Raw genomic sequence first — 24,794 nt, 5'->3', positions numbered from 1 at the left:
TTATTTTCTAACTAATAACTACTGGTACCTACATGGCATTCATTTTTGAATATTTATTTTTACTTACCTTATTGAACTCTTATTATTTTTAATAGGTTTAAAGTTGATGTTCTTGGATTAGAACATTTGACAATCATACGAAGTACGTACAAATAATGATAAAATTTCCTACATAAAAAATATTTATGTTCTACTTTGTTTCCTTCTATTACTAACTGGCTACAATTTTTAGAACCATACTGATTAACAGTGGTGATAGTAATAATTCTCATCTTGTTCCCGATGTCTTTGATGGGACCACTGATGCATTTCAGGTCAAGGACTAACAAAATCAGATTTACATTATGGAAAGCTCTCCCCTGAAGCAGTATTGAAAAAAATCAATGGAAGGATGGAAAGAGCTTAGAGATCAGTTAGGACATTACTGCATTAATCCATGATGGAGGTACCAAATAAATGCTTATCTAAGGTGGTGGAGCTAGAAGGACATGGTCCAGACTTCAGAGATATGGGTGAGGAGGAATTAACAAACTTAAAGTCCAGTTGAATTTAGGGATGCAGAGAGACAAGAAAACTAGGAATGACTTCCCAGGTCTCTAGTCTGACCCATCATGCAATCAACTGACCAGGTAAGGAATACTGGAAGAAAAGCAAGACATCTATTCGGACCACACAGGAAAGGCAATTGGATAAATGGGTCAAGCAACACTAGCATATAATTAAATGACAGCTTCAAGGGGAAGATGCAGATGTTTAATAATAGAAGACAACAGAACTCCAAGTGGAAGTTCTCTACAACATCTATGTCTAATAATAGAACAGGAACAGAATTTACTAGTAGGGAGATAAGATAGTGGAGTTAAATGAGCTTTGAAAATAGAGAAAAGAACTGACTGACAATCTAAAAAACAGTGGATAATAGTGGAAACAGAGACCTGGATGAGGGAGCCAGTGAGAAAATTAGGAACCCCCTGGAAAGAGGGAAAATAGAGATAGAACATAAATATTTTGAGGGGATAGAGATGGAAGAAGATATTCGTTCTTGTCTATTTTTACAGTAAAGTAGGAGGAAAGGTCAAATGTCAAGAGTGTTAATGATATTATAGATGGTTGAGAAAAGATACTGTGGAGAATGAACTAGAAAATCAAAGACTAATGGCAAGTTGAGTGGGATCAAGAGCGCAAATACAGTTTTTTTAAAAAGTAGTTAGTAGTGTGCCAAGTCAACATTTTTGCTTGGTTTTAGAAGTAATGCTCTGTAATCCAGAGCAAGGAAAAGGAATAGAAGAGTGAGTGATTCTGGAATGGGAGCTCAGAGGCAGAGGTACCCACAGCTCAGGTGTCGATAATTCTGGAAGCTGTCACTGCAAGGGCTGTCCGTGGAGGGCAGAGGGCAGTAGACACAGACTGAGCACATCCATTTTAGGAGCACACCAAGATTCTACAGAGCTGTGTCTGGGGAATGTTTTATGGCTGGGGCAAAACAAGCAGCTGTTATATAATTTTAAGCTAAAAATTATACAATTATGAAAGCATCAAAGAGGAAACAACAGAGACTAATGCCTGAGGACACTGGATGCTTCTGGCACATGTTCTTTTTAAGTCTAAAGCTAGTCTGTGTGACAGATGCAGAAAATATCACCTCAGATATGAAGTGTACAGAACACAGATATCCTAACTACTAATAACGCTAGCCGTCTTCTAACATCTAATTTTCCAGCCTCATACTGAGAAATTTAAAATATGTTATCTACCATCAACCTCTAAACCTGATATCTAAGATTGTGGGAATAAGGATTTGAATCAAAAGATAAGCTGAATTTTAAACAATACCTAGTATTTTTTTTTACTAAAACATCAACAAAGCTAATGACACTTTTAAAAACACATCTAAAACACTAGTTTAAATCAGAATCAAACCTAAGCACCTTCCACCAAACAATATGAAAATATACAAAATTTCTTCTACCCTATTTGAAGTGTATTGTAAAGATGCCTACATGTTCTTAGCATGGACAGACTAGGATCCATTAAAGATTATGTTTACCAAACATTTTGGGAGTCCCAGAAGAAAAATTCTTGCATGTAGTGTAACAACTATGAAACATGAGCACACATACATAAAACAAATGGAAGAGTGGTGACCTTTGGGAAGAAGGGAGCAGGTAAGATCTTGGAGGGAGCATGACAGGACTCCTGGGATGCTGACAGCGGTCTGTATCTTAACCTGAGTGATGGGTCTACGAGTACGGTCACTTCTTGATAACTTACTGATCTGTATGTACACTTCAAAGCTGTGCACGTTCCAACAGGAGTGTTACGTTTTTTAATTAAAAGGTTTCTAAAAAAAAGGACTGAAAAGAAACATGAATATGGTATAAAAAAGGTTCTCGCTGGAGTGGTGAGAATCTTTCTTCTTTTTTTATATGTAATTTCCCAATTTTATCATGGGAAAAAAGATAAATTTTATTAAACATAGAGAGGGGCTATCTTGGAAATGAACTAATAATTTCTACTTTAAAAGACAACGGTCTCCCAAAAGGAATGTGTACTGGTACCAGTACCCAGCTTATAAATGCTAGACTAAGTATCAGTGAGAGACTAAATAGTGTGAGAATAAAGGATAAATATGCCAATTTGAAAGAGTAGTTGATACTGCAGAGCAAAAGTCAAGAACTCTAAAAATACATTAATACAGAAAATCCCAATTATACAAATGGCTATATAACAGGTCAAGAATCAAAAACCTGAAAAGTAGAAAAAGAGTATCCAATTTAGAAATAATAAGGATAAGAGAGAAAGGAGAAAATGCCAGGACTGTACAAATCATTATCAGAGGGGGAAAAAAAATCAAAGAACAATTTTCTGAAGTGAAAGATAACTTCAGTCTGGTTAACAAGAGGGCATAGAGATTTTCTTAGCAATTATTCTTAAAGAATGACCCCAGACACTTATTTGTCAAGTCTTAAACCTTTAAAGATAAGATCTTACTTTCTGTCGAGAAGAAAGGAGGTGTAATATAAGAATGCCTTTGGATCTCATTTTTTCAGATCTCTAAGAAGGGAGAAGCTAAAAAGAAAAAAGAATTATAAATACAAGAACTCAGATAAATCTTCTTTTAAGACAGATAATATATTAAGACACAGAGCCCTAACGTAACATTAGCAAAGTCCTACAGCTGTTGAGATCACCACAAGAGACAAGTTTTTAAAAGCAGACTGAAAGGTACTTACTTTCTAAAAAGTAACAGAAAGATACTTGCTAAGAAAATAAATTATGAACGAAGGGTGAAATTAAATTCACATGTAGTCAGTAGACTTGACCACATATTGTGAGAAGAAAGGATAAATATGCCCAAAATAAACTAATAACTATACCAACAAAGTTAATGTGTTAACGTTTTAAATGGCTACATATTCTTTGTGGAGTCTCTTGCTCACTCTTTGAATCTGGCTGGCCTTGTGACTTGCTTCGCTTCAGAGGGGATGTTGTGTGACTTCCAAGTCTAGCCCTTAAGATACCCTGCTGCTTTTGCTCTCTTAGAAATCTACAACAGCTGAGTGAAGAAGCCTGGGCTCATCTGGAGATACATAGCTCAGAAGACAACTGGCATTATATTCTAGACATGTGAGTGAGACCATCTTAGACCACCCAACCCTAGTTAAGCCACCCGATGACTAGAGCCACAGGAGTGAACCCAGGTGAGACCAAGAGAAGAACCACTTGGCTAAGCCCAGCCCAAATTACTGACTCGCAGAATTGTGAGTGAAGGAAATTGTTGTTTAAGTCACCAAGTTGCAGGGGAGTTTGTTATATAGCAATAGGTAACTGAAATAAAATAAGTGAAAGGAAAATAGGGAGATACGCGTATACCAAGAACTCGATTCTTATTTCCTCTAGAAAGGAGTTTAATGTTTCTTGGTAAAAAGATAATAAATGATTTATATAAACAATACAAATGTTTGTGTTAAAATGTGTTGTTAGATATATGAAAAATATATTGGTTAAAATCACCATCTTAGATTGAAAAGAAAGAAAATTTAAAGTTCACAACAGAATATAAATAAAATTGAGAAAAAAAGAATAAATTTTTAAAGATAAATTTATAGGGAGAATAGTACACTCATCTCTGAAAATATATGTAAAGTAACTAAATCCTACAATTAGGACTTTGTACATTTATCACTTTTAATGTCTTTTAATTTGGATGTTTTAGACCATTTATATTTAATGTAATTGTTGAAATGGTTAAATTTAAAAGTTTCTCCACATACGACCATATCATCTGAGAACAGAGATAATTTTACTTCTTCCTTTCCAATTTAGATGGCTTTTATTTCTTTTTCTTGACTAATTGCTCTGGATGGGACTTCCAATAATACTTTGTTGAACAGAAATGATGAAAGCAAGCATCTTTGTCTTATTCCTGATCTTAGAGGAAAAGCTTCCCATCTTTCACCATTGAGTATGATATGGGCTGTGGGTGTTTCTTATGTGACCTTTATTATGGAAGAATAATAAAGGAATGGGAGAAAATACTTGCAAATTATATATATGATTAGAGGTTAATATCCAAAATAATAATGAACTTGTACAACTCAACAGCAAAAAAAATCCGATTAAAAAATGAGCAAGAGATTTGAATAGTCATTTTTCCAGAGAAGACATACAGATAGCCAATAGGTACATGAAAAGATGCTCAATGTCACTAATCCCCAGGGAAATGCAAACCAAAACCACAATGAGCTATCACCTCACACCTGTTAGAATGGCTGTTATCAAAAAGACAAGAAATAACAAGTGTTGGCGCGGATGTGGAGAAAAAAGAACACTTGTGCACTGTTGGTGAGAATGTAAATTGGTGCAGCCATTATGGAAAAAAGTATAGAGGTTCCTCAAAAAATTAAAAATAGAACTACCATATGATCCAACAATTCCACTTGTGGGTATTTATTCAAAGAAATCAAAAACATCAATTCAAAAATATTGATCCACCCCCATGCTCACGGCAGCATAATTTACAATAGCTAAGTGTCCATCAATGGATGAATGGATAAAGAAAATGTCACACACACACACACACACACACACACACGCACACACAAATGGAGTATTATTCAGTTATGAAAAAGAAAGAAATCTTGCCATTTGTGATAACATGGGTGGACCTTGAGGGCATTATGCTATATGAAATAAGTCAAGACACAGAAAGACAAATACTGTATGATCTCACCTATATGTGAAATCTAAAACAAAACAAAATAAAACAAAAAAAACAAGCTCTCATGGTTGCTAGACGTGAGGGGGTGGGGGTGAGAAAATGGGTGAAGGGAGTTAAAAGGTACAAACTTCCAGTTAATAAAATAAATAAGTCATGGGGCTGTAATGCACAGCATTGTGACTATAGATAATAATACTGTATTGTATATTTCAAAGTTGCTGATAGAGTAAATCTTTAAAAAAGTCCTCACAAGAAAAAAAAGTTTTTGTAACAATATGTGGTGACAGACGTTAACTACTTATTGTGGTGTTCATTTCACAATATATACTAATATCGAATCAATATCTTATGTACCTGAAACTAACATGTCAAATATACCTCAGTAAAAAAATAGTTTCTATCATTTTTTTTCTGTTTTAAAATCTTCAAAAGCTTTATAATGCAATTACAAAGAAAAGCAAACACAGTAGGGTCTACAAGGCAATTTGACCCCCTCCTAATTCCTATCACTCTTCCTATTCACTAGGCGCCAGCCACACCAACCTTCTCTCTGTTGCTTAATCATACTAAATCCACTACCAACTCAAGGACTTGACATTTGTTGTTTCCTCTGAGAAAAACATTCTTCCCTTAGATTTTTGGATGCCTGGCTCCATATTATCATACAGTTTTTCAGCTCATATTTCACTCTCAGAGATCCTTCCCCAGACCATTCAGGCAAAAGTATCCCTTCCCCCATCATTCTCTATAAAATTGCTCTAATTCTGAATAGCATTTACTACTATATGAAATCATCTTGTTTCTTTACTTATTACTTGATTTCTCCCGCAATGCATAAGCCAGCCCCATGAGAGGAAGAACACAGTCTGTTTTATTTGCTGCTTTTTTCTTAGTGCGTAGAATAATGCCCAGCACTTAGTAGGCACCTGACCAATATTTATAAATGATATGATCATATCATATAATAAGTGAATGCATATTTTCCCAAAGCATCATTTGCTTCCCTCCATTTTAGCATTTATCACACTACACTAATTTCCTGTCCCACACAGCTATAAATAAAAAAATAAGACAAAATGAAAGAACGAATTAATGAATGTCAAAAGACCATTAATAGAAATAACTATGTAATAATTTCAAAAGATTAAAAATAAATTAATAATAAAAGATACATTAAATAACAAAAACTCCTTATACTTCATTTGTGCGTCCTAAAATGCATAGCAAAAAAATTATGTAAAGAAAAACTGACTAACACTGAATAGGGCAAAACATAAAATGTAGTCAATAATCTTAACACTTCATTTTTCAAAACATGACAAGTAAACAAATATACTTTCTTAAATTCTAAGGTTGAAGAATATATCACAAGGAAGGATAAAATAATTTCTTTCATTCTCAGGTACTACCCAGGCTCCCTCCCATCACAGGGTCTGTAACATAATGTTACATTTGCCTGTTTGTGATCTGTCTTCCTTTTGTCCCTTCATACAGTGAACGCCTACTCATTCATCAGATCTAAGACGAACCACATATCCTTACAGATTTCTTAAGTAGGTCACATATCTATTCTGATTATGAACTCTTGAGGAGCAATGTACTTCTCCGCCATAGGTTTATCACAGCTGTCCATTTACACTCATTTGTGAGATTCTTTGATCTAACAGTGGACTAAGCATTATGAAGGCAGGGCCCATGTTTATTTTCATTCCCCACTGAATCCCCACTACCTAGCACAAGGTCTGACATATGAAAATATCTATGGAAAGAATAAATGAATGAGAGGGAGTGGTCCTGTTTCTAAGGTCCCTGCTAATCCCAAGATTATGTGCCACCATGAATTAAATCAGGGGAGATTTGTAGCACAATTGGACTGTACATTATGCCGTTGAACCTGCTGCTTATTTAGAGCTCAAAGACCCCCGCTTTTCTACTCCTATTTGCTCCCAATAGCAACTATTTCCTTAGTACAAATGAAATTTGGTTATTGAACTGGAAGAGGTGGTGGCAGTCATCAGTCTACAAACAAAATACATGGCCTTGTAATAAAATCTCTTATTATTTAAGGATACGTAAAATCTAATTAATAAATCCTCTGAAAACAACCTTGCTTTTAATAAGGTGCTCTATGAGCGGAGGATTTTAAAAACTTTTGGAACTCCTCAGACCAGGGTGAGCAACTGCCATGACTGAGAAAGTTGAGGAGGCGTGTGTGCTGCCTCAGGCCACAGTCTGGACTCACAGAATATAGGTTAACGGAAATATATGACAGGGAAGTATTTATTTAGGGTCTTTTTTTGGTATTGCCATATTCTAATAAAAACAACTTTATTTTTATTTTTATTTTTTTAACCTGGGATAGCAAACAGGTATGATTATTTTATTAAAAATCACCTATAATAAATGTATTTCTCAGGAAAGAAACTAGTTCTGTTGAAGCACATGGTATATTTACGTTGAAGAAAATGCCATTTAATCCATCACCATTTCAGTATATTCTCTTCTTAGATGCTATTAAGTCATCTTTTTTTCTTAAGTTATTTTTAAACAATTATTCTAATGTCAATTAGACTATTCTAATATCTAATGAGAATAGTTTAAACTCAGAATTGTATCTTGAATTCCTAAAATAAAAAAGACATGTATTCATTGAAATTTGAGAACACAGTAATGAGCACTGGGATTTGCTTTTTGTCTAACTTCTAAAATTTGTCCTAAAAGCATAATTTCTTAGTCATACTCATAATTTCCACATATTATGTTGTTTCATAGATATGTTAGTGTTTTCACATAGTCTGTGTTATAAAGTGCCTTATCACTCAACATAGTCTAGTGTTTCTGACCTGAGTTTCCAAAACTGAAACAGCTTTAAGAAAAACCTAAATATTTAAACTCTCAAATCCTCAAGAGAATAAAAAGGGGAAAATACAAAGTTTTTAAATTAAAACAGTACCCATTCTCCTTTACTTTGTCCCCCATCTGAACCCTCTCTTTCAACACAGGGTGTGGAGATGAGGGTGACAGTCCTGCCAGGGAAATGACCTGTCCATTAACTCAACTGCTTAGTGGCACAGCTGAATCTAGAACTACACACTCTTGATTCCCACCAACCTCTGAGGACAATCTTTCCCAATTCCATTCTTCTCTTGTCACCCTTTCAATTGGGAGAGGTCTACTCAAAGCCTTCAACATGTTAGGCACACTACTTTTGGGGAAGGTTCCTTTTCCTCTCAGAAAAGTCAGTCTTTCAAGAGGAAAGAGGTATGTTCAGTTTCTGATAACTTTTTCCCTCGTGTTTCAAATGCTCAAGTTTTACAGCAAATGAGATCAGGATGATGACTTTGTTCTTTCCCAAAGGCAACAATTTTGTTCATAAAAGTAACACATGCCACACACAGAACTATTTGGGAACTGTACAGGTAGGAAAAACATCAGGAGATCAACATCCATTACCTGAGTAGGACTCTGAAGACTTAAATCTAAACCACAAGTAAACTCTGTATGATGTTCCACTGTTTCAAGAAGAGGGTCAGGCTTTGAAAAATTCCAGAACCTGTGAATATAAACAAAAAGGAGTAATTGAAGTGTTAAAACTACCAAAAATTTTATCTAAGAAAAAAATAGATATTTAACATAGCAAAGATTTTATCAAAATAGGTTCAACCGATTCATAAATGCAGAGCCCCACTACGAATCTACATTAAAAATCTAGTAAAGGAAACAATGTACTCCAGTCAACAAACAATGGAATTATTAATCAATCTACCCTTATTAAAGATTATTATATTTCCATTAGTATACCTTGTAGGAGGGAAACTTAGTAAGTTTTAGTTACTTTTTTTTGTTTCATATCGCACAAAGACATTTGAGATTCTCGTCTCACTAGGCTTTTATAGCAATTTCTAAAAGCATTTATGGCTATAAAATATGAATATTGGAATATATGAGCTCTAATATTTTATGATTTTAAATACTACTTAATTTCTCAATGACTGACATGAAAAGATCTTAGGTTTAATCTACATTTCAACAGCAATTCAAATGCTTTAAAAAGAATCAGTTCTCTTATGAAAACCTCTATAATTCTGATTTATTTATTTATTTATTTATTTATTTTTGAGGCACAGCCTGTCTTATAGATTCCATGTCAATGTAATTTCTAAAGTAAAGAAAACCTGAACTGTGTTTTCCTGGGCCAATGTTAAGTATTCTATTTATCCTCTATAGACTGGGAGTGGTAATATTTACCATAATATATCTGATTTCTACTATAGAGAGAAGAATTTGGCCCTATTTTCAATACACAAAAGAGTACTTTATTTCTAAAGCTTTATTCGCTCATCATCTTTCTTATTTGACTCTACACACACCAGAAAAATGGTACATTCAGAATCATAGAGTCATACTCCAATTCAGACTCCCTAATGATGTACAACATGGAACACACTCAAGGGTTAGTGGATCTCTTTGAAAGAGAGTAAATACACAAAACCAACAGTCAGTTTGTTTAACCTGGTGGTATTATTCTCTTAACAAATACAGAGTTGGTCTTATTAAGTTTGAAAAGGACTGTTGCTATGGATAATCCAGTGTGGTACCAGAGAAACAATGAACGGACAGCTCATTTATCAGTTCGCTGAAATCTACAAAATATTTAAGGAGAATGATTCTATTTTTGAAAATTTGCCTGTTCAAACAAATGAAGGAACAAGCTGCAGTCCTTCTGATAAATCATACTAGTGGTCTCCACTGCTTTTGCATGTTTGTTCCTTTGGGTCTAGAGACAGTGAATTGTACTGCAATCTAATTTTCTAGATCTTGATAATGTTTATGTAAGCAAAAGTAAATATGTAATTGTGTAATTTCATTTCTAAAACATGGTTATTCACTGATTTGTAATATTTGAAACAGTAATCAAATGATTTTGTATATATCCACTATGTTCCAAAAAATATTCAAAATGGTTTTTAAAAATACTTATTTAATATGGCAGAAAAATTAGTTAAAGGAAAAGTAAGGGTGGGAGAGTAAAGTCAGACCTGCAATATTTATCAACAAAATTTTATTCCATGAAGTTATATATGCTTGACAGGGGAGGACTTCTCACGATGCTAAGCTTTTCAGTAGCCAAAGGAAGGGAGACAGAATCAGGCCCCGAGTTCAGTGTCTACAACCAAATCACTCTTGGAAACCTCAGAAGGAAATTCACCTTTGCAAGTTCATGGAGAATAAACCCTATGCTTACATAATAAAGAGCATCCAAAACATGTCTTACTGAAACACAGAGATGCTATTTCCTGGGTGGCACCCCAAAGAACAGTTGGGTAGAATCATTCTATGGGAAGGTCAATTTCATCCAGGTATGCAGCTCTCTGACTTCATTTGGGATTTAGATTTCATTTCGGTAGAATGGGTAGGCTAAATACTCTTTAGTCAAACCATAAAAATTGGTTTCCTTCATAACTCTTCAAGGATAATAAAAACCAAACAGGGATTCATTTAAAACCCCCTGACAAGTTCCTGGGATGCATGCTGTTTTTGTTATTTTGTTGTTCTGAGCCAGTTAAGGATAAGGCTGCATGGAAGACAAGACAAGTGGACCTTGTGAAAATTAGGATGCTCAGCAAGGGCACATGTGTGAAACCATTCAACTTTAGCTTGAAAGTACAATAAGGGAAGTCCCACATGCAGGAAGGCTGAGAGTCTATTCAACGAGTCAATCTGAAACGGCTCTAACTCATGTCTTAATGTCAGCCAAGGCCCAATGTTGCCACGCAGCAGCCTACCCGTCTGTCTCCTCATACCTGCCCCTAAAGAAAGTAGAGTCTGTGAGACGGATCCTTTCAGGGACTTTGCTTCACCTTTGTGTTTGCACCTTATGTCTCCCTGTTTGGCCCCGGAGGATGGCTGGTTAGTCAATGACGAGTAAGATTCCCAACGGTGGGGGGGGGGGGGGAGAGACTACTCAAGCCAGGCGCAGTCGAGTGGGGACCAACAGGAGAACCCACGGGGTTGACAGAGGTGGGCACAGCCCCCCACCTTCCCCGGGCTCAGGAGAGCCTCTGCCCTGGTGGCTGCATTCCTTCCCACAACCTGCGGGGGAAGAGATTCAATGATGTGCTCTACATCTATTCATATGCATAAAGATTTTGTCCCTCGGGGAAGTGCATACATCCTGAGACTTACAGTTCTGCTGCCTGCAGGCAAGGGTGATTGGCTTGAATCAGTTTCCTATTATGATGTATGGGATTCACAGATCTTGAGATTGACAAGCTTTATCTCCGTTACTTCCTCACCTAACTAATAAAAGCTAATGTGTAGCCCATAGCCCAGTTAGGCGCTCAGTCCTTGAGGCTGCATGTCCCTTGGCCCCGCTTAAACTCTATTCATGGCTACTGTCTTTTCTTAACACTGTACCGCCCTCTTCCCTCCTCGCTCCCCACAACCCTCGTGCGGGACGCGACAGACCAACATAGTTCACACCAGAGTCACCGCCATCATAATTTTTAACCTCGGAAAAAATCATCAAGTACTTATTTGAATTTTGCAAAGACGTAATCAAATAAAATGTATGCTAAAACTCAAAGGATACTATTTGATGAAGGGAGCGTTGATCTAGTGAATAACAATAAACACACTATTGGCTATTATACCATTTCACAGCTCTGACAGAAATCATGTAATAAACAAAGTGTATATTATGGTACAAAAATTATGAGAGGTTCATTTCCCGTAGAATGGCTGACTAGGTAACTAGATTAACATTCTTACTGAAAACAACTACAATTGCTAGATAAAATATGAAAACAAACAACCCCCACAAAACTTCCTAGAGGCATCAGTGAGGAACACTTCAGACAAAAACTAAGTGAAGTCTGAAACCAAGAGGAGTAAATGGAACAACGAAGTCTGCTTTTGCCCTGAAAAGATTTGCTAGATAAGGAGAATCGAAGCCTCAATTTCCTTCACCTCAAGGGGATCGGGAGCCAGTAAAATAAGAATAAATTAATATTAATATTTATAATTTAAAAATATTTCACAGTAAACTAAAATATCTTATCAAAAAAATCAAGTTAAATACAGTAAAATTGCACAAGGTAGACAGTTGAGAAAAACCAAAAGCAAAGTAATGTGTCTATAACTATAATTTACTTTTTAATCACTAATAGCTTTTTTAATAACAAAAGAAATGTCTGGGATGGCCTGTTATCTCAGTTGATTAGAGCACAGTGCTTTTAACACCAAGGTTGCCGGTTGGATCCCTACATGGGCCAGTGGGCTGTGCCCTCCACAACTAGATGGAAACTGCTTGACTTGGTGCTGATGGGTCCTGGAAAACCACACTTAAAAGAAAAAAGAAATGTATGTATTTCTTTCCTCATTCCCACTCTTTAATGGCAACCATTGTTAATAGTTTGATGTGTACAGTTCCAGATTTTTCTATGCATCTCCATTAGAGTCCCACCAGGAAGCAGTGAATTGTAAGGAGAAAGTGATGGGGGAAAGGGAGAGGTTCACCAGTTTTTCTCACATTTGCAATGAAGGAAATGGACAAGGTCTCTCCTTGCAATCTTCTTCTGGACTCAAGGGTCCCCTAAGTTCTGAGGGCCTTCGTGTACCTACCATCCAAGTAACATGAGCTCTTTTTTATTGGGAGAAGTCAGGCTACATATATCATTAAGTGCTCAAATAAGGCACACTGTTTTTAAGTGAAATGGTTATTTGGTCCAGCATATATATTACTTGGTGCCTTTTTGTCTCTTTGCTGATGAAATCACTGACTATTTAAGCTCTCTCATGGGAAGTAAATATATTGGACAGGCCTCCAATGATTAAAAATATTACAGGCCTGTAGGAACATTTTCATTTAAATTGGAGATGGAGAGAGAGAAAAAGTCATCGTAGTACAATGTCTTGTGTTTGTTTTTTTTGCCTTCTGACACCACAATTCTTTAACAAAGTATGTAGCACTGTCAAATATCAAAACTATTTCAAAAATTAAGCTGAAATTCCTTTTTACTTTACTAAAATGTAATTTGAAATCTCTATACTAGTACTGTTAAAATTTAGCCAACAGAGGAATTCAGTAGAAGGTTTAAAATATTTTTCAAAGTCTTCTTTTTCTGTTCTCAACTTATGAGTTAGTTAGTAATTCTTTGTGAGTCTTTCCTAACTACAATGAGAAGACGGGGAAAAGCTTTGGCTACGTTTTAATTCCTTACATGTACATTCATTTCATTCCTTACATGTACATTCATTTTAGTTGTGTTTTTAAAATTTTAAGCAAACTGCACCACTATTATTCCTTCTCTTTACACCGCTTTGGTGTATATATACAAAACACATCACAATGGCTTCTTTTCTCCTCATTTCATTACTCACTCATTCAACAATTTATGAGTCCTAGTATGTGCCAGGTATTGTGTTAAGCCCCCGAAGCAAGACAGACATGGCCTCCACCCTCTTGGAGCTCCTAGTTTGGTGGGATGGACTGACATTTAAAAAAAAAAAAAGAACAACAAAAGCAAAACACAAATGTAACTGCAATTGACAAAATACTTCAAAAGAGAACAGAGGATGATGTAAGAATGATGTCCTGAGTAAGTGACACTGAGATGAAATCTGAAGGTTGACGAGTTAGCCAGGCGGGCAGCAAAGATATCAGCTTGCCCCTTGTCAGTGACGAAGGAGCCTGATGCTGTGTGACCAACAGGGCCCATGAGACTTTGGCGGGAAAGGGGACGAGTACCACACAAGACAAGTAGAACCTGATCACACAGGTCTTGAAGGAGAATAAGCTCAAAGAAACAATGCAATCCCTGGTGACACAGCTAATACATGATGGCCCTAAAGCACAGACTCTACTGGCATCATGTCCAGTACTTTTCCTACTGAAAGATGCTGCTGTTCACTTCTTCTCTAGGCCTGGGCCATGCCAGCAAATCTGGAATCTAGGTGGATCAGGAATTATTCAGGTAGTTTTGATTAACACCCTGAAAGTTCAAATGGACCTGGACCAAGTCAGGCCTCCCTGACACGCCTCAAACTACACAGACAATTCCATAAGCCAAAGCCCATGGCAAGACTCCTTTAGCCTCCCAACTTACATTCAAAACCAATATCCTAAGAAAGTTACAAATTAGAATATATCTGGACTCCAATGGCAAGAGTTCAGAAATTTTCTTTTCTCTCTTATATATTTTTTTAATATGGACTACTGCATTCTGTCATCTTTCATGCTGTTTCCTCCTAACTTAGGTATCACCCAGCTGATCAGCTCTTTTTGTAACCTCAGAGGTTCCCATCCTTTTAAAGTGAGTCCCCCAAGTAGAACAAATGGAATCATGGGCTTAGTATTTTATCATCTGTATCACTTTTGGAGGGGGCTAAAACATAGAAATTGCAGACAAGCAAAATTCTGCACATTTTGTAAAGAGCTAAACTTTCATTCATTCACTCAAAAGTATTTATTGAGAGCTAATGCTCATTTATTTGCATGATTGGGTTGGAGAGCTGTTTTTTGCTGTTGCTTTGTTTTGGGAACTGGCAATAACAAAAATTACATTTAAAACAGGAAAACACTAATTGCCTACTAAATGAAGAATATAAGATTAATTTTGAAGAAATCTCTGAACAATTTTCAAAGATGACTTTTAGAACACTCAATTGCAAATATCAGAAACCGTACAACATTTACAAACTTTCAAGGTTAAATAGGATACAATTCTAGACTTAAGCTGCTCTACGAAGATGAATTATTTATAATATTTCAATTAAAACTTTAATTAGACCTGTATTTTAGAGGGGCTGACTCCACTTCATCACGATAAACAAAGTACAGGAACCACATACCACAAAGCCTAGATAGAGTACTTTGACAAATTAAAGAAAACCATTAGCTGATGGAAGGCTCGTTCTGGGAGTATTTATGGCTGCGATTCGCTGGAATGCAGGATGACTTTCTGAAAAATGACATATCCCAACAAAATGAGATAAAGGAAAACTTCCATAGAGTTTGTTTACTGCTTACTGGCACAAAATGAAGAACTATGAAATAATTTTGCAATCAAGTTTCAGACAAGTATCTGACTAGAAAACAAAATGGTCAGAACTCTATCTACTCATGAAACAGTATTATTATCTCAAGGATATCTACAGTCTGTGTTTAGCCGAACTGCAACCAGCACCGAAATGCGGATGGATACTTAGAGCAGAAGGTTACTTCACAGAGGTGTGGACAACAACGGGATGGTAAGGGGATCAGAGGAGGGTGCAGCAGAACTTCATTCCACACCCAAATGTTGAGGAACATTAAACCTACAGCAGCTGCCTGCAGCCTGTGCTTTGGTCATTGACTAGTTTCGTCCCCAAGAAATACTTAACGTTCTCATCGCTGCAGCTGGGCAGTTACGAATAAACCCACTCAGGTTGTTAGGTTGTCGAGTGTCTGCACAGCTTACAAGGAGCTCCTTTATTTAAGTTCTCTCCTCACTGGAGGCCAGATACAGTGATGGGGATGCAGGGGAAAAGAAGGCAGACACAACGTTGTGTGGAGAAAGAAAAAGAGACACAACAGACTAAATCATTCTGTTTACTTTTCTGGCGACTGGACATGAAAGCTTGGGGAGAAAGATGAGAAGGAAACGTCCGTCTGCAGAAAGAGGAGGAATGAGGGCGCAGACACTCAGAATAGAGCAGTTTCAGTACCTTCCTTAGGCCCTGCTGCACTGCTGCGTCTGGGGCTCTGAGGGACCCATATCCTGAGAAACAGTCCCCCTTTTTTAATTACACGAGCTCAAGATAGTTTGTTCCCCACACAAGTGTGCACACGCGCATGTGTACGCATGCTCTGAAAGATACAGTAGAGAAAGACAAGGGGCTCTGCTGAATTTTAAGATGGAAATAGATTAATAATTATTGTGTTTTTTTATGCTCTGTATGTTTGATTCCATTAAGTCATATCTCTAAGAATTCAATATTAGAATATTTATTTAGTGTTGCCACATTCTAGGCTGGGGCTTCAGGAGAGATCTCAAGGGTGAATTATTTATCCCTGAGTTCTTAAAGGACAGAGTAAACTAACAACTGACAGGTAATACCCAGTTGGTTCTAAATAAACAGGCTTCCTATGTGTGCAAACAGCTAACAGAGGGAAACACTGAGGTTCTGCTCAATTGTCTTCTTAAAAACTATAATTGCACGGATGGGAGTCCACAAATTCTACAAGGCTTACAACAAAGAACATCATCTTCCTGCCCCACCCCCTCAATCTTTAATCTCAGGGGCAATCACTTTAAATTCTTTGAGATGTTTCTTCTGATTTTATTTACTCTCCGTTTCTAAATAATATGCTCAGAGAATTCATTGATTCCTTTCATTTTTCAGATACTGTCTTCTGACTTCCTACTATACATTAGAAAATATATACAACAAAATCCACACCGATGCCTTACTGAAACTGCACAACAGAATTTTAAAAAAATTATAATGCACATTAGCTGACAAACTGCATAAATTTTCTGTTGGAACTAATCAGCACAATTCCAAGTTCAAAGCAGTGACTTATATTGCGTTAACCTAAGGCTTAACATTCCTCACTCCTTTTAGGTCTCTCTTCATGTGTTTGCATTAGGTTTGAATTAGACATGGGTTTGCTTTGATTCTTAAAGAAAACTGTTGGTACTAAATAATTCTGAAAATGTTCTGCAATTATAAATCAAGGTACTTAAAATCAAAAGCCTTACAAATTTCTTTCAATTAGTGTATGTTGTTTCATTTGATAGGAAATTATCTTCATTTTTCACCTGGCATTTAACTTGCAAAATCACGCTTCACTTCATCAAAAGATCTTTTCAGTATGACAACAATTACAACAAGAATTTTCTAATTTACACAAGTCAAATGGAAAAACTCTTTGGGGACAAAAACAAAAAAAAACAAAAAAATCATCCAACATATCAACAAACTCAGGAGTGACTGCTCACGTACACAAATATCTTAGCCATTAGGTATAAGAATCGCAAAGAGATTTACCAGTAAATCACATATTACAATTAATTGTAGAAAAAAATAAAAACATCTGTAACTTTAGTTAACAATAAGGATACCAATATAATGGTTCCAAATGTATTAAATAGCACAATTTTGCAATCTAGTCAGTACTGACTTAACCAATAGAAAGGCAAGTTTTCTTCCTGAAAAATACCATTTTCTTATCCCAACAGGAGTTTCCACACGAAATTCAGTTTTTATTAATGACAGTTTTAAACATAAAGTAAAAACCATATTAAAATATAATTATTTGCAGGCTTTTACAGTCAGAGTAACCAAAGGATATCATCATTTTTCATCTAATTTAAATTCACTTACATTTACAAACAAATTTATTTAGACTATCCATGTCCAGGTGCCAGGGACAAAACAATGAAACAGACAAGAACAATCCTGAAATCAGGCAATGAGCTTTATTAACACAAATACATTCAGTACTAAAAAATCCTAAGAATTAAACCAATACGTACGTGAATGCCCAGATTCTCATTCTTAAAAAGAAATCTAAAGATGACTACATTAAGTTGCTGTCCTAGATCAGTGGTGAAGTTTGGTGAACCTTTGCCACAAAGCAAAACATGTGATAAAGTTACGAAGAAGACATTAATATCTAAGCTATCTGAAAGGCACAGAACATTAAACCACTCTTTGATCATTTAAACAATTCATAGTTCTTGCAAATGTTAACAATTAGTATCATATCATGAGCCACACAATTACTTGTGATTTGATGAACAAATGTAAACAACTTAAAAGCAGCTATCTTAAAAGATGAGGTAAAATGATCATTTGAAGCTGCACACGAGCTCACATTCAGCCACTTTTCCTATCTATTTACTTTTACTGACCTTTTTTTGTGGGTAAGGGGACTAGGTAAAGTTGAAATGAAAGGTTTATGAGACAGAATACATATTCAGCTATACTATCTGTTTACTTTGTCTGACCTTTTTTTTTTATGGGGAGGGGAAGAAAGAGAAGTATCTGCCCATGGAAATCTCTGTGTTAATAAACATTAGGATCAAAAAAGCCCGTCAACCACACCAAAGTTAAGACACTTACTATATATAAAGGCAAATCCCACGAGAGTAAAATGTGACAAAGATAAAAATAAAAGGTATTTCTGTATCTGCTGCTTTGTTAAGATTCTATGCTTACTACAATCCAATTAAAGGCCATTTTCCCACTTACACAATATAATAAAGCTATTTATCTTATTTACAATTAAACAATATATTACATATCACATTTGTTAGAAGGTATTAGTAAGAAACGTTTTCAGTGTCATATTTTACAGAGCAAATACAGCTTACTTTTTTCTCAAATGTTTTTATTTTAAAAAGTACCAACCCACAGAATAATTCGAAGAATAACACAATGAACACCCATATACTCTTTATCTAGATTCACCAATTGTTAAAACTTTGCTTTACCTTTCTCTCTGTACACATACATATATAAAATAATATTTTCTGCTGAACCATTTAAAAGTAAATTGCAGACATCATCAAGAGTATATACTTACTTACAGTAACGTGGTACTAAGTACATAGTTTCAGGTACACATATGTGAATGAAAGAAAGAAAGAAACTAAAACGTATTGAGTGCTTGAAATGGGCCAGGCACTATGTGAACAGCCTTGCATATACTGATATTTAGATCTTCTAACACTATGTTTTATGACTGAGGAAACGACAGCTCAGGGAGGTTAAGTGACTTTCTAAGAGATTAAATATAATAATAGCTAGTAATTATATCCAAGATTTTAAACTGCATCGCTTTTTCTTTCACATCATGCTGCCTTCCTAAGAAATAATTTTTAACAAGTAGGTAATATATAATAATTCAGAGGAAAATGTAGATTGAATTGAAGTAGAGGTGGTCACGTGGTTATGGATTTGAATAAAGTGACCCACACATACGCACATATTCAACTTTGTATAGTATCCCCACCGTCTGGTTCATGCTGCACTATATTCACAAGGTACGCCTCCCCCACCTCACCTTGACAGTGCAGTAAGAATTCCCATTCACAAAGCTGCACAGTAGCTTTAAGCAACATGATTATCCTATTCAAGTTACGCTGGGTAAGGCATGCGTCATGACGACCTTCACTCTCCCTGTGGCACTTACATTTTAAATCAGGGAACATTATCACTATTAATATTCCCATTTCAAATATCTGCTATTTTTCTGAGCACTTACTATATTCCAAGAGTATTTCCAGATACTTTCAATGAATCCTCTGAAATAAACAGGTATCATTTCTTGTATTTCACAGCTAGTAAGTGGAGGAGTCAGCCTTTCACCTCAAATCTGACTAACTCAAAGGTCCATATAATCACCCCACCACACAATGGATTTCTAAACCATGGAACTTTCTTACATGTCTCCATAGAGCAAGGCATAGAGGGACAGGGCTGATTCTAGATAACCTCCTACCCCACTTTGTATTTCTCTCTCACCTCCTTATTAATTTTGAATTTTATGAAATTATAATTTATGAGTAGAGATTTAGAAAAAGTTAGCTATTTTACTGTATCTTGCACTTAAATATTTGTTTTGAATGAAACAGTTACCAAGTCTTGATCCGAGATCTATTTTAATCTACCCCAATAAAATCTTAAAGTTATATAATTTTGAAGTTATATTGTACTTTTCAGAAATACATCCCATGTGCGATGTAGGACTCAAAGTATTTTAATAACAGTAATATAGTTTACTTAATGACAGAGCATCTGATAATGTATTTACTATAGTAACATTGCACATATTTAGAAATCTGACTTTTGGGAGGAGCAATAACCCAAAACAGAGAACCAAAAAACACAGAAAAGTGTGTATATGTAAAAAACTGCTATTTTTAAGTCTATAAATTTTGTTAAATGAGCAGATTAAAAATTGTATACACAAAAGGAGAATAACGTGAAAAAGCAACTAGAAGTTCAAAAGGCATAAGGAAAACACATAAAAAGTGAAAGAAAATTAAAACCACATAAAGTTAAACTTTGTGGGGCCCATAATTCCCCAGGACAGCTCCACGGTACATGGAACAGTTCAATAACTGATACAGTGCCAGCAGTGGTCAGAGAGGTTAGAATTTCGTTAAGGAAGACTTAACACTGTGTTCATAAATTATACCTCAATTAAAAAAGATTAAAAAATGTATGATAAGAACATATGAAATCCTATCCATCAGTAACCTACTTAAAATTTGGGTTAAACCTATGTAACTTTACTAACCATTGTCATCCTAATAAACTTTAATAAAAATAAATAAAATTAAATAAATTCCGGTTATATCTTTCTAAACATTTTTCAATAAAAATGTGTGTGTTTGTGTGTATATGTGTACATGTACGTAAATGTATATATGTACATATCTATATATACACATATATATATATTAAAATTCCAAAAGGTTTGAAAATCCATAATTATTAAGATAAAAGTTACGGCACATAACCTTTTATGCATCCATAAAGACTAACTTATGTGGAATACTTCAATGCTGAAATGATTATAGGGATTATCATTAATGATTATCAAATCATTGATTATCACATGATTAATGATAATCTCTATAATCATACTGTATGATTACTGTATCTTGGCGATACTCTATCTTGGCGATGTAGTCCCTATGGAGAACATGATTACATAATAGGGGAAAGTTATACATATTTAGAAATAAGTACGTGGGCTTACAAGAATTTCCAAGTATAGTCTAACATAAAAACACTTGGAAATAGATGATCTAGTCTATTAGAGGTCAAGTCTAGCTCCATCACACGCCAGCTGTGTGATATGTGCCAGCCGTTCCACCTCTCTTAGTCAACTGTCTTTTGGATAAAATAAGCACAGCCCCACAATAGTGTTGTGTGAATTAAAGGCAACATTTCATGTGAAAATACTTTGTAAACTAGACACAGCTAATCAAAAATAAGAAGTTTACTATAAGAACAGATTCTGATGGGGAAGAATTTGAGGCATAATGAAGGTCTGTCTCCCCTGAGACCTTCTCCCAGCCAGTGTTCCTATTGCCTGAAATCCAATTCAATAGGGGCACTGTTGGAGGAAAGGGAGCCAAGTGCTAACGTAGGGGCTGCTATGGGCCATTGTCGGATTTCGTGCCTGGTCCCTGACCTTTAATGCCAGTAGTGTCCCCCACCATTGCCACAAAACCAAATATGCCCCACTGAGAGTTACTGTAGGTTTAACTTAGAGTGCAAATTCAATTAGAAAACATATGCATTAAGCCTCAGGTCCTTTTACCTCCATATAAATCAATGGATGAGAATGTTTTTCTGCAAACTCATGGGGACAATATGAAAGTTCTAGGCACCTAAGATGCACTGAAGGGGAAACATGTTCTGCCAAGGGGCAGAAAGCCACTGAAAGGAGAGGAGGTAGCAAATGCTCAAGGAAAGTTTATCTGGTGTATACTTTTCTGGACATGTTTCAATGAGAATGGATACATACGCACATGTTATAATTACAGAAGCTTTTAAAAATCAGTAATTAAGACAGCAATCTTCTAGGTCTGGGGCCAGCCCCAGTGGAGTACTGGAGCCAGCTCACACCGACTTGTGAGAGCTGACTGCTTATCTCTTCCCAACCAGATGTGTACTGGTATCATGACACTGGGAGCTTGATATTGGCCATGGTGGGAGAATTTGCACCACTGAACTCATATCTCAAACACTACACATCAGGTTCCCCCCACCCGCCTAGAGAGCCAGTTGGTAAACATTTATCAGCACACCATCGGTCAGCCCTCATTGCATTTTATGTTGAATAATACATTGTTAATAAACTTGAATGGTGTCACTATCAGGTCTTATGAACAAGAGAAGCACTGACAAAAATACTGTTACCTTATGTTTTTAGAACTCAGAATATGTTGACAAATAGATTCACGCTGTCACCAAATACTGAAGTCCAAGGAAGCAGGGGACAACAAAAGGCCTGGTTGAGGCTGCCTGCTTTTGTTGCCATAAAATAAAAACTATTACCTCACCTTTGAAGACTAGAGCTGAAAAGGGGCTCAGCCTCAAAGAGATGGTCTCCTGCCACCATCCATTCTGGCAGTACTAATAATAACTATAGCAGCAAACACTTACTTACATAGCACTATGTGCCAACATGTGTGTATATTAATTCATCTAATCCTGACAACAATTCTATGGGGTAGGTACTATTGTCACCTCCATTTTACAGGTGAGGACATTGAGTCACACAGTTTTAAACTCGTCCAAGTTTGTTCAGCTAGTAAAAGGCAGTCTGGCTCCATAGTCTGTAACTCTAACTCCTATTACCAATCCACGTGCACCAATCCACAATCAGTCCACTGTCCATGTATCTTCCACTATATTTGACTACATGTGTCTCACTACGCCAACACACTGACATGTTCAGGGCTCCTGGAGGGGTGCTTCTATTTCTCTCCAAGCCTTCACTTTCATAATTTCCTGAGCAAGATATTCCAAACTATTACAATGGCTGACAGATAACAGATATCCTATAAATATGCATGAATTTTAAAGCGGAGTACAGCAGTACCATTTTGTAACCAAGAAGTAGCTTAACAGTTGAGTTGAAAACATTAAAGTTGCTGGTACAGGCAGAGAAAATTTCACATCATACAAGCTATGGGTGAGCACAGCTTGATAATATTAGAATTAAAATTCACTTCGTCTTTTTCTTGCCAAAAAATCTTTAAGTCTAAAAAAAAATACACTGCTGTTTGGTTTATTATTACCAAAGACCATTGATTAAAACATGTTTCAAAGGTTAGAATATTTATAAAAGTGTCATGAAATTGAAGATTGTTACTCTGAGGCTAAACTGACCATTTTAGCTTTATCGATTTATGAAGTTACAGCTTTAAATATGAGAATTATCTTCTACAATGTGGAAGAGACAAAATGTTGCTCTTCCTAATGAAAAAACATAATTATAGCATCTTTTACTTTCCTTTGGCTGTCATACACACTTCGTTTGTTGATTTCTGACTGTGTATATGAAATGATCTACTTGGTAGGAAACCAGAAATAAGCATTCAGAACTCAAATCACACTCGTGCATGGCTTGCATAGCAAATGTGGCTCAGGGGAAAAAAGGAACCTAATGGAGAGTGTATAAGGAGACGAAAATATGCTAAGATCCATGGTGATTACATTCATAGAAGAATGGAAATAATTCAGTATGAAATATTTTGGATTTAGTATTATCTTCAGTGACGTTTAGAAAGAACCACTGTGTATTTCTATAGAGTAGCCTGCCCATCAGCTAAAGGGAATTCTGATATGTTTCATAAAGGTTGGAGTTTTTATTTAATTTAAACCATAATAAATAATTTCAAATGCCATGTTACATATTACTTTTTAGATTTTTGTTACTTATTCAGTAAAATATAATGAGCTACTATACAGATAAATGATGTAAAGCTCTTTCTATTAGATATGATAATATATCCACATAAAATAGAAATATGAAACTTGCATTTCATAACACTAAAATATCCATCATATCATCAGTTTTGATCTAATGCCCACCATATGAACTATTTTTAAATGAAATTTTAAAAGCCTAAAAACTAAACAGAGAAAAATAGACAAGTAAATGAAAACCTGTATTTGAGGAACTGTGTTATAAAAACCAGCCACCCAAAATCGGGAGGTGCTATCTGTATAATTATCTGTGCTAATATTAAACAGATTACTGCTGGTCTTAGGTCTTAAATCTTTTTCTTTTTCTTAAAATGGCTTTTTGGCACTAAAAATATCATCAATCCAATGAGATTTAAATTTCTTCAGAGGATTAATCTAATCATATCACATGGGGTAAAAGTCTACCAAAAAGGCACCTTTTCTGACCTTTCCAATGAGTGATCACCACACACAAATAATGAGAGACTAAATTCACACAAGGCATTAGTACAATTAACGTCAAATTCTTAACACGTTTTGAAAGTTACAAATATACATCCATAGAATTCATATAGTCAAAAATATGCATATGAAAAGTTTTTTAAATGATTTTGTTTTCCTTGTCTATTTACTTTCCTATTCATAAAAAAGTCTGATGATCTTATACTGAAACACAGTCACTAGCTTCCAGTGACATTTAGTACAAAAGCAAAACAGTAATTTAGTAGATACAGTGTATGTTAAAATTACAATTTTCTAACTGGAAAAAAATAATGTTGCTTCTGCTTGTGACACGATTTGGTTTAAGTTTTTTACTCCACTTCATACGGAGAAAATATTTACCAATTTTGCAGAAAAAAAAAAAAAAGAATTCCAGGTTTCAGAGATGACATTCCCATTAACTGAGACAGATAATATAGGTAAGTCCACACGTCTGCAGAGGGAAGGAAGGGGAGAAATGAAGAGCTCAGGGTGAGGTACCTGTTTGGACACTCAGGCGTCTGTTCCATCCAGCATACAGCTGAAGATGCCACCTTAACGCTCTTGAGACGGTGAGGGGGTTGGGGGGGGGGGGAGGCGAGGAATTATCATG

The 24,794-nt window shown here is 35.7% G+C and overlaps 1 protein-coding gene across 2 annotated transcripts in view; it reads right to left on the bottom strand.

Annotated features, from left to right (window-relative positions):
• PEX7 (peroxisomal biogenesis factor 7) overlaps positions 1-24,794 on the bottom strand; it is a 69,575-nt gene that overhangs the window by 11,112 nt on the left and 33,669 nt on the right. For both annotated transcript variants that reach the window (XM_019732814.2, XM_074333627.1), the window contains exon 9: positions 8,675-8,774. In XM_019732814.2, the coding sequence (XP_019588373.2) occupies positions 8,675-8,774 (100 nt within the window). The remainder of the gene's footprint in view (positions 1-8,674; positions 8,775-24,794) is intronic.

Source organism: Rhinolophus sinicus, linkage group LG05 (genome assembly GCF_036562045.2).
Source record: "Rhinolophus sinicus isolate RSC01 linkage group LG05, ASM3656204v1, whole genome shotgun sequence".
Taxonomy (NCBI): Eukaryota; Metazoa; Chordata; class Mammalia; order Chiroptera; family Rhinolophidae; genus Rhinolophus; species Rhinolophus sinicus.
This window is presented reverse-complemented; position numbering and strand designations above follow the sequence as displayed.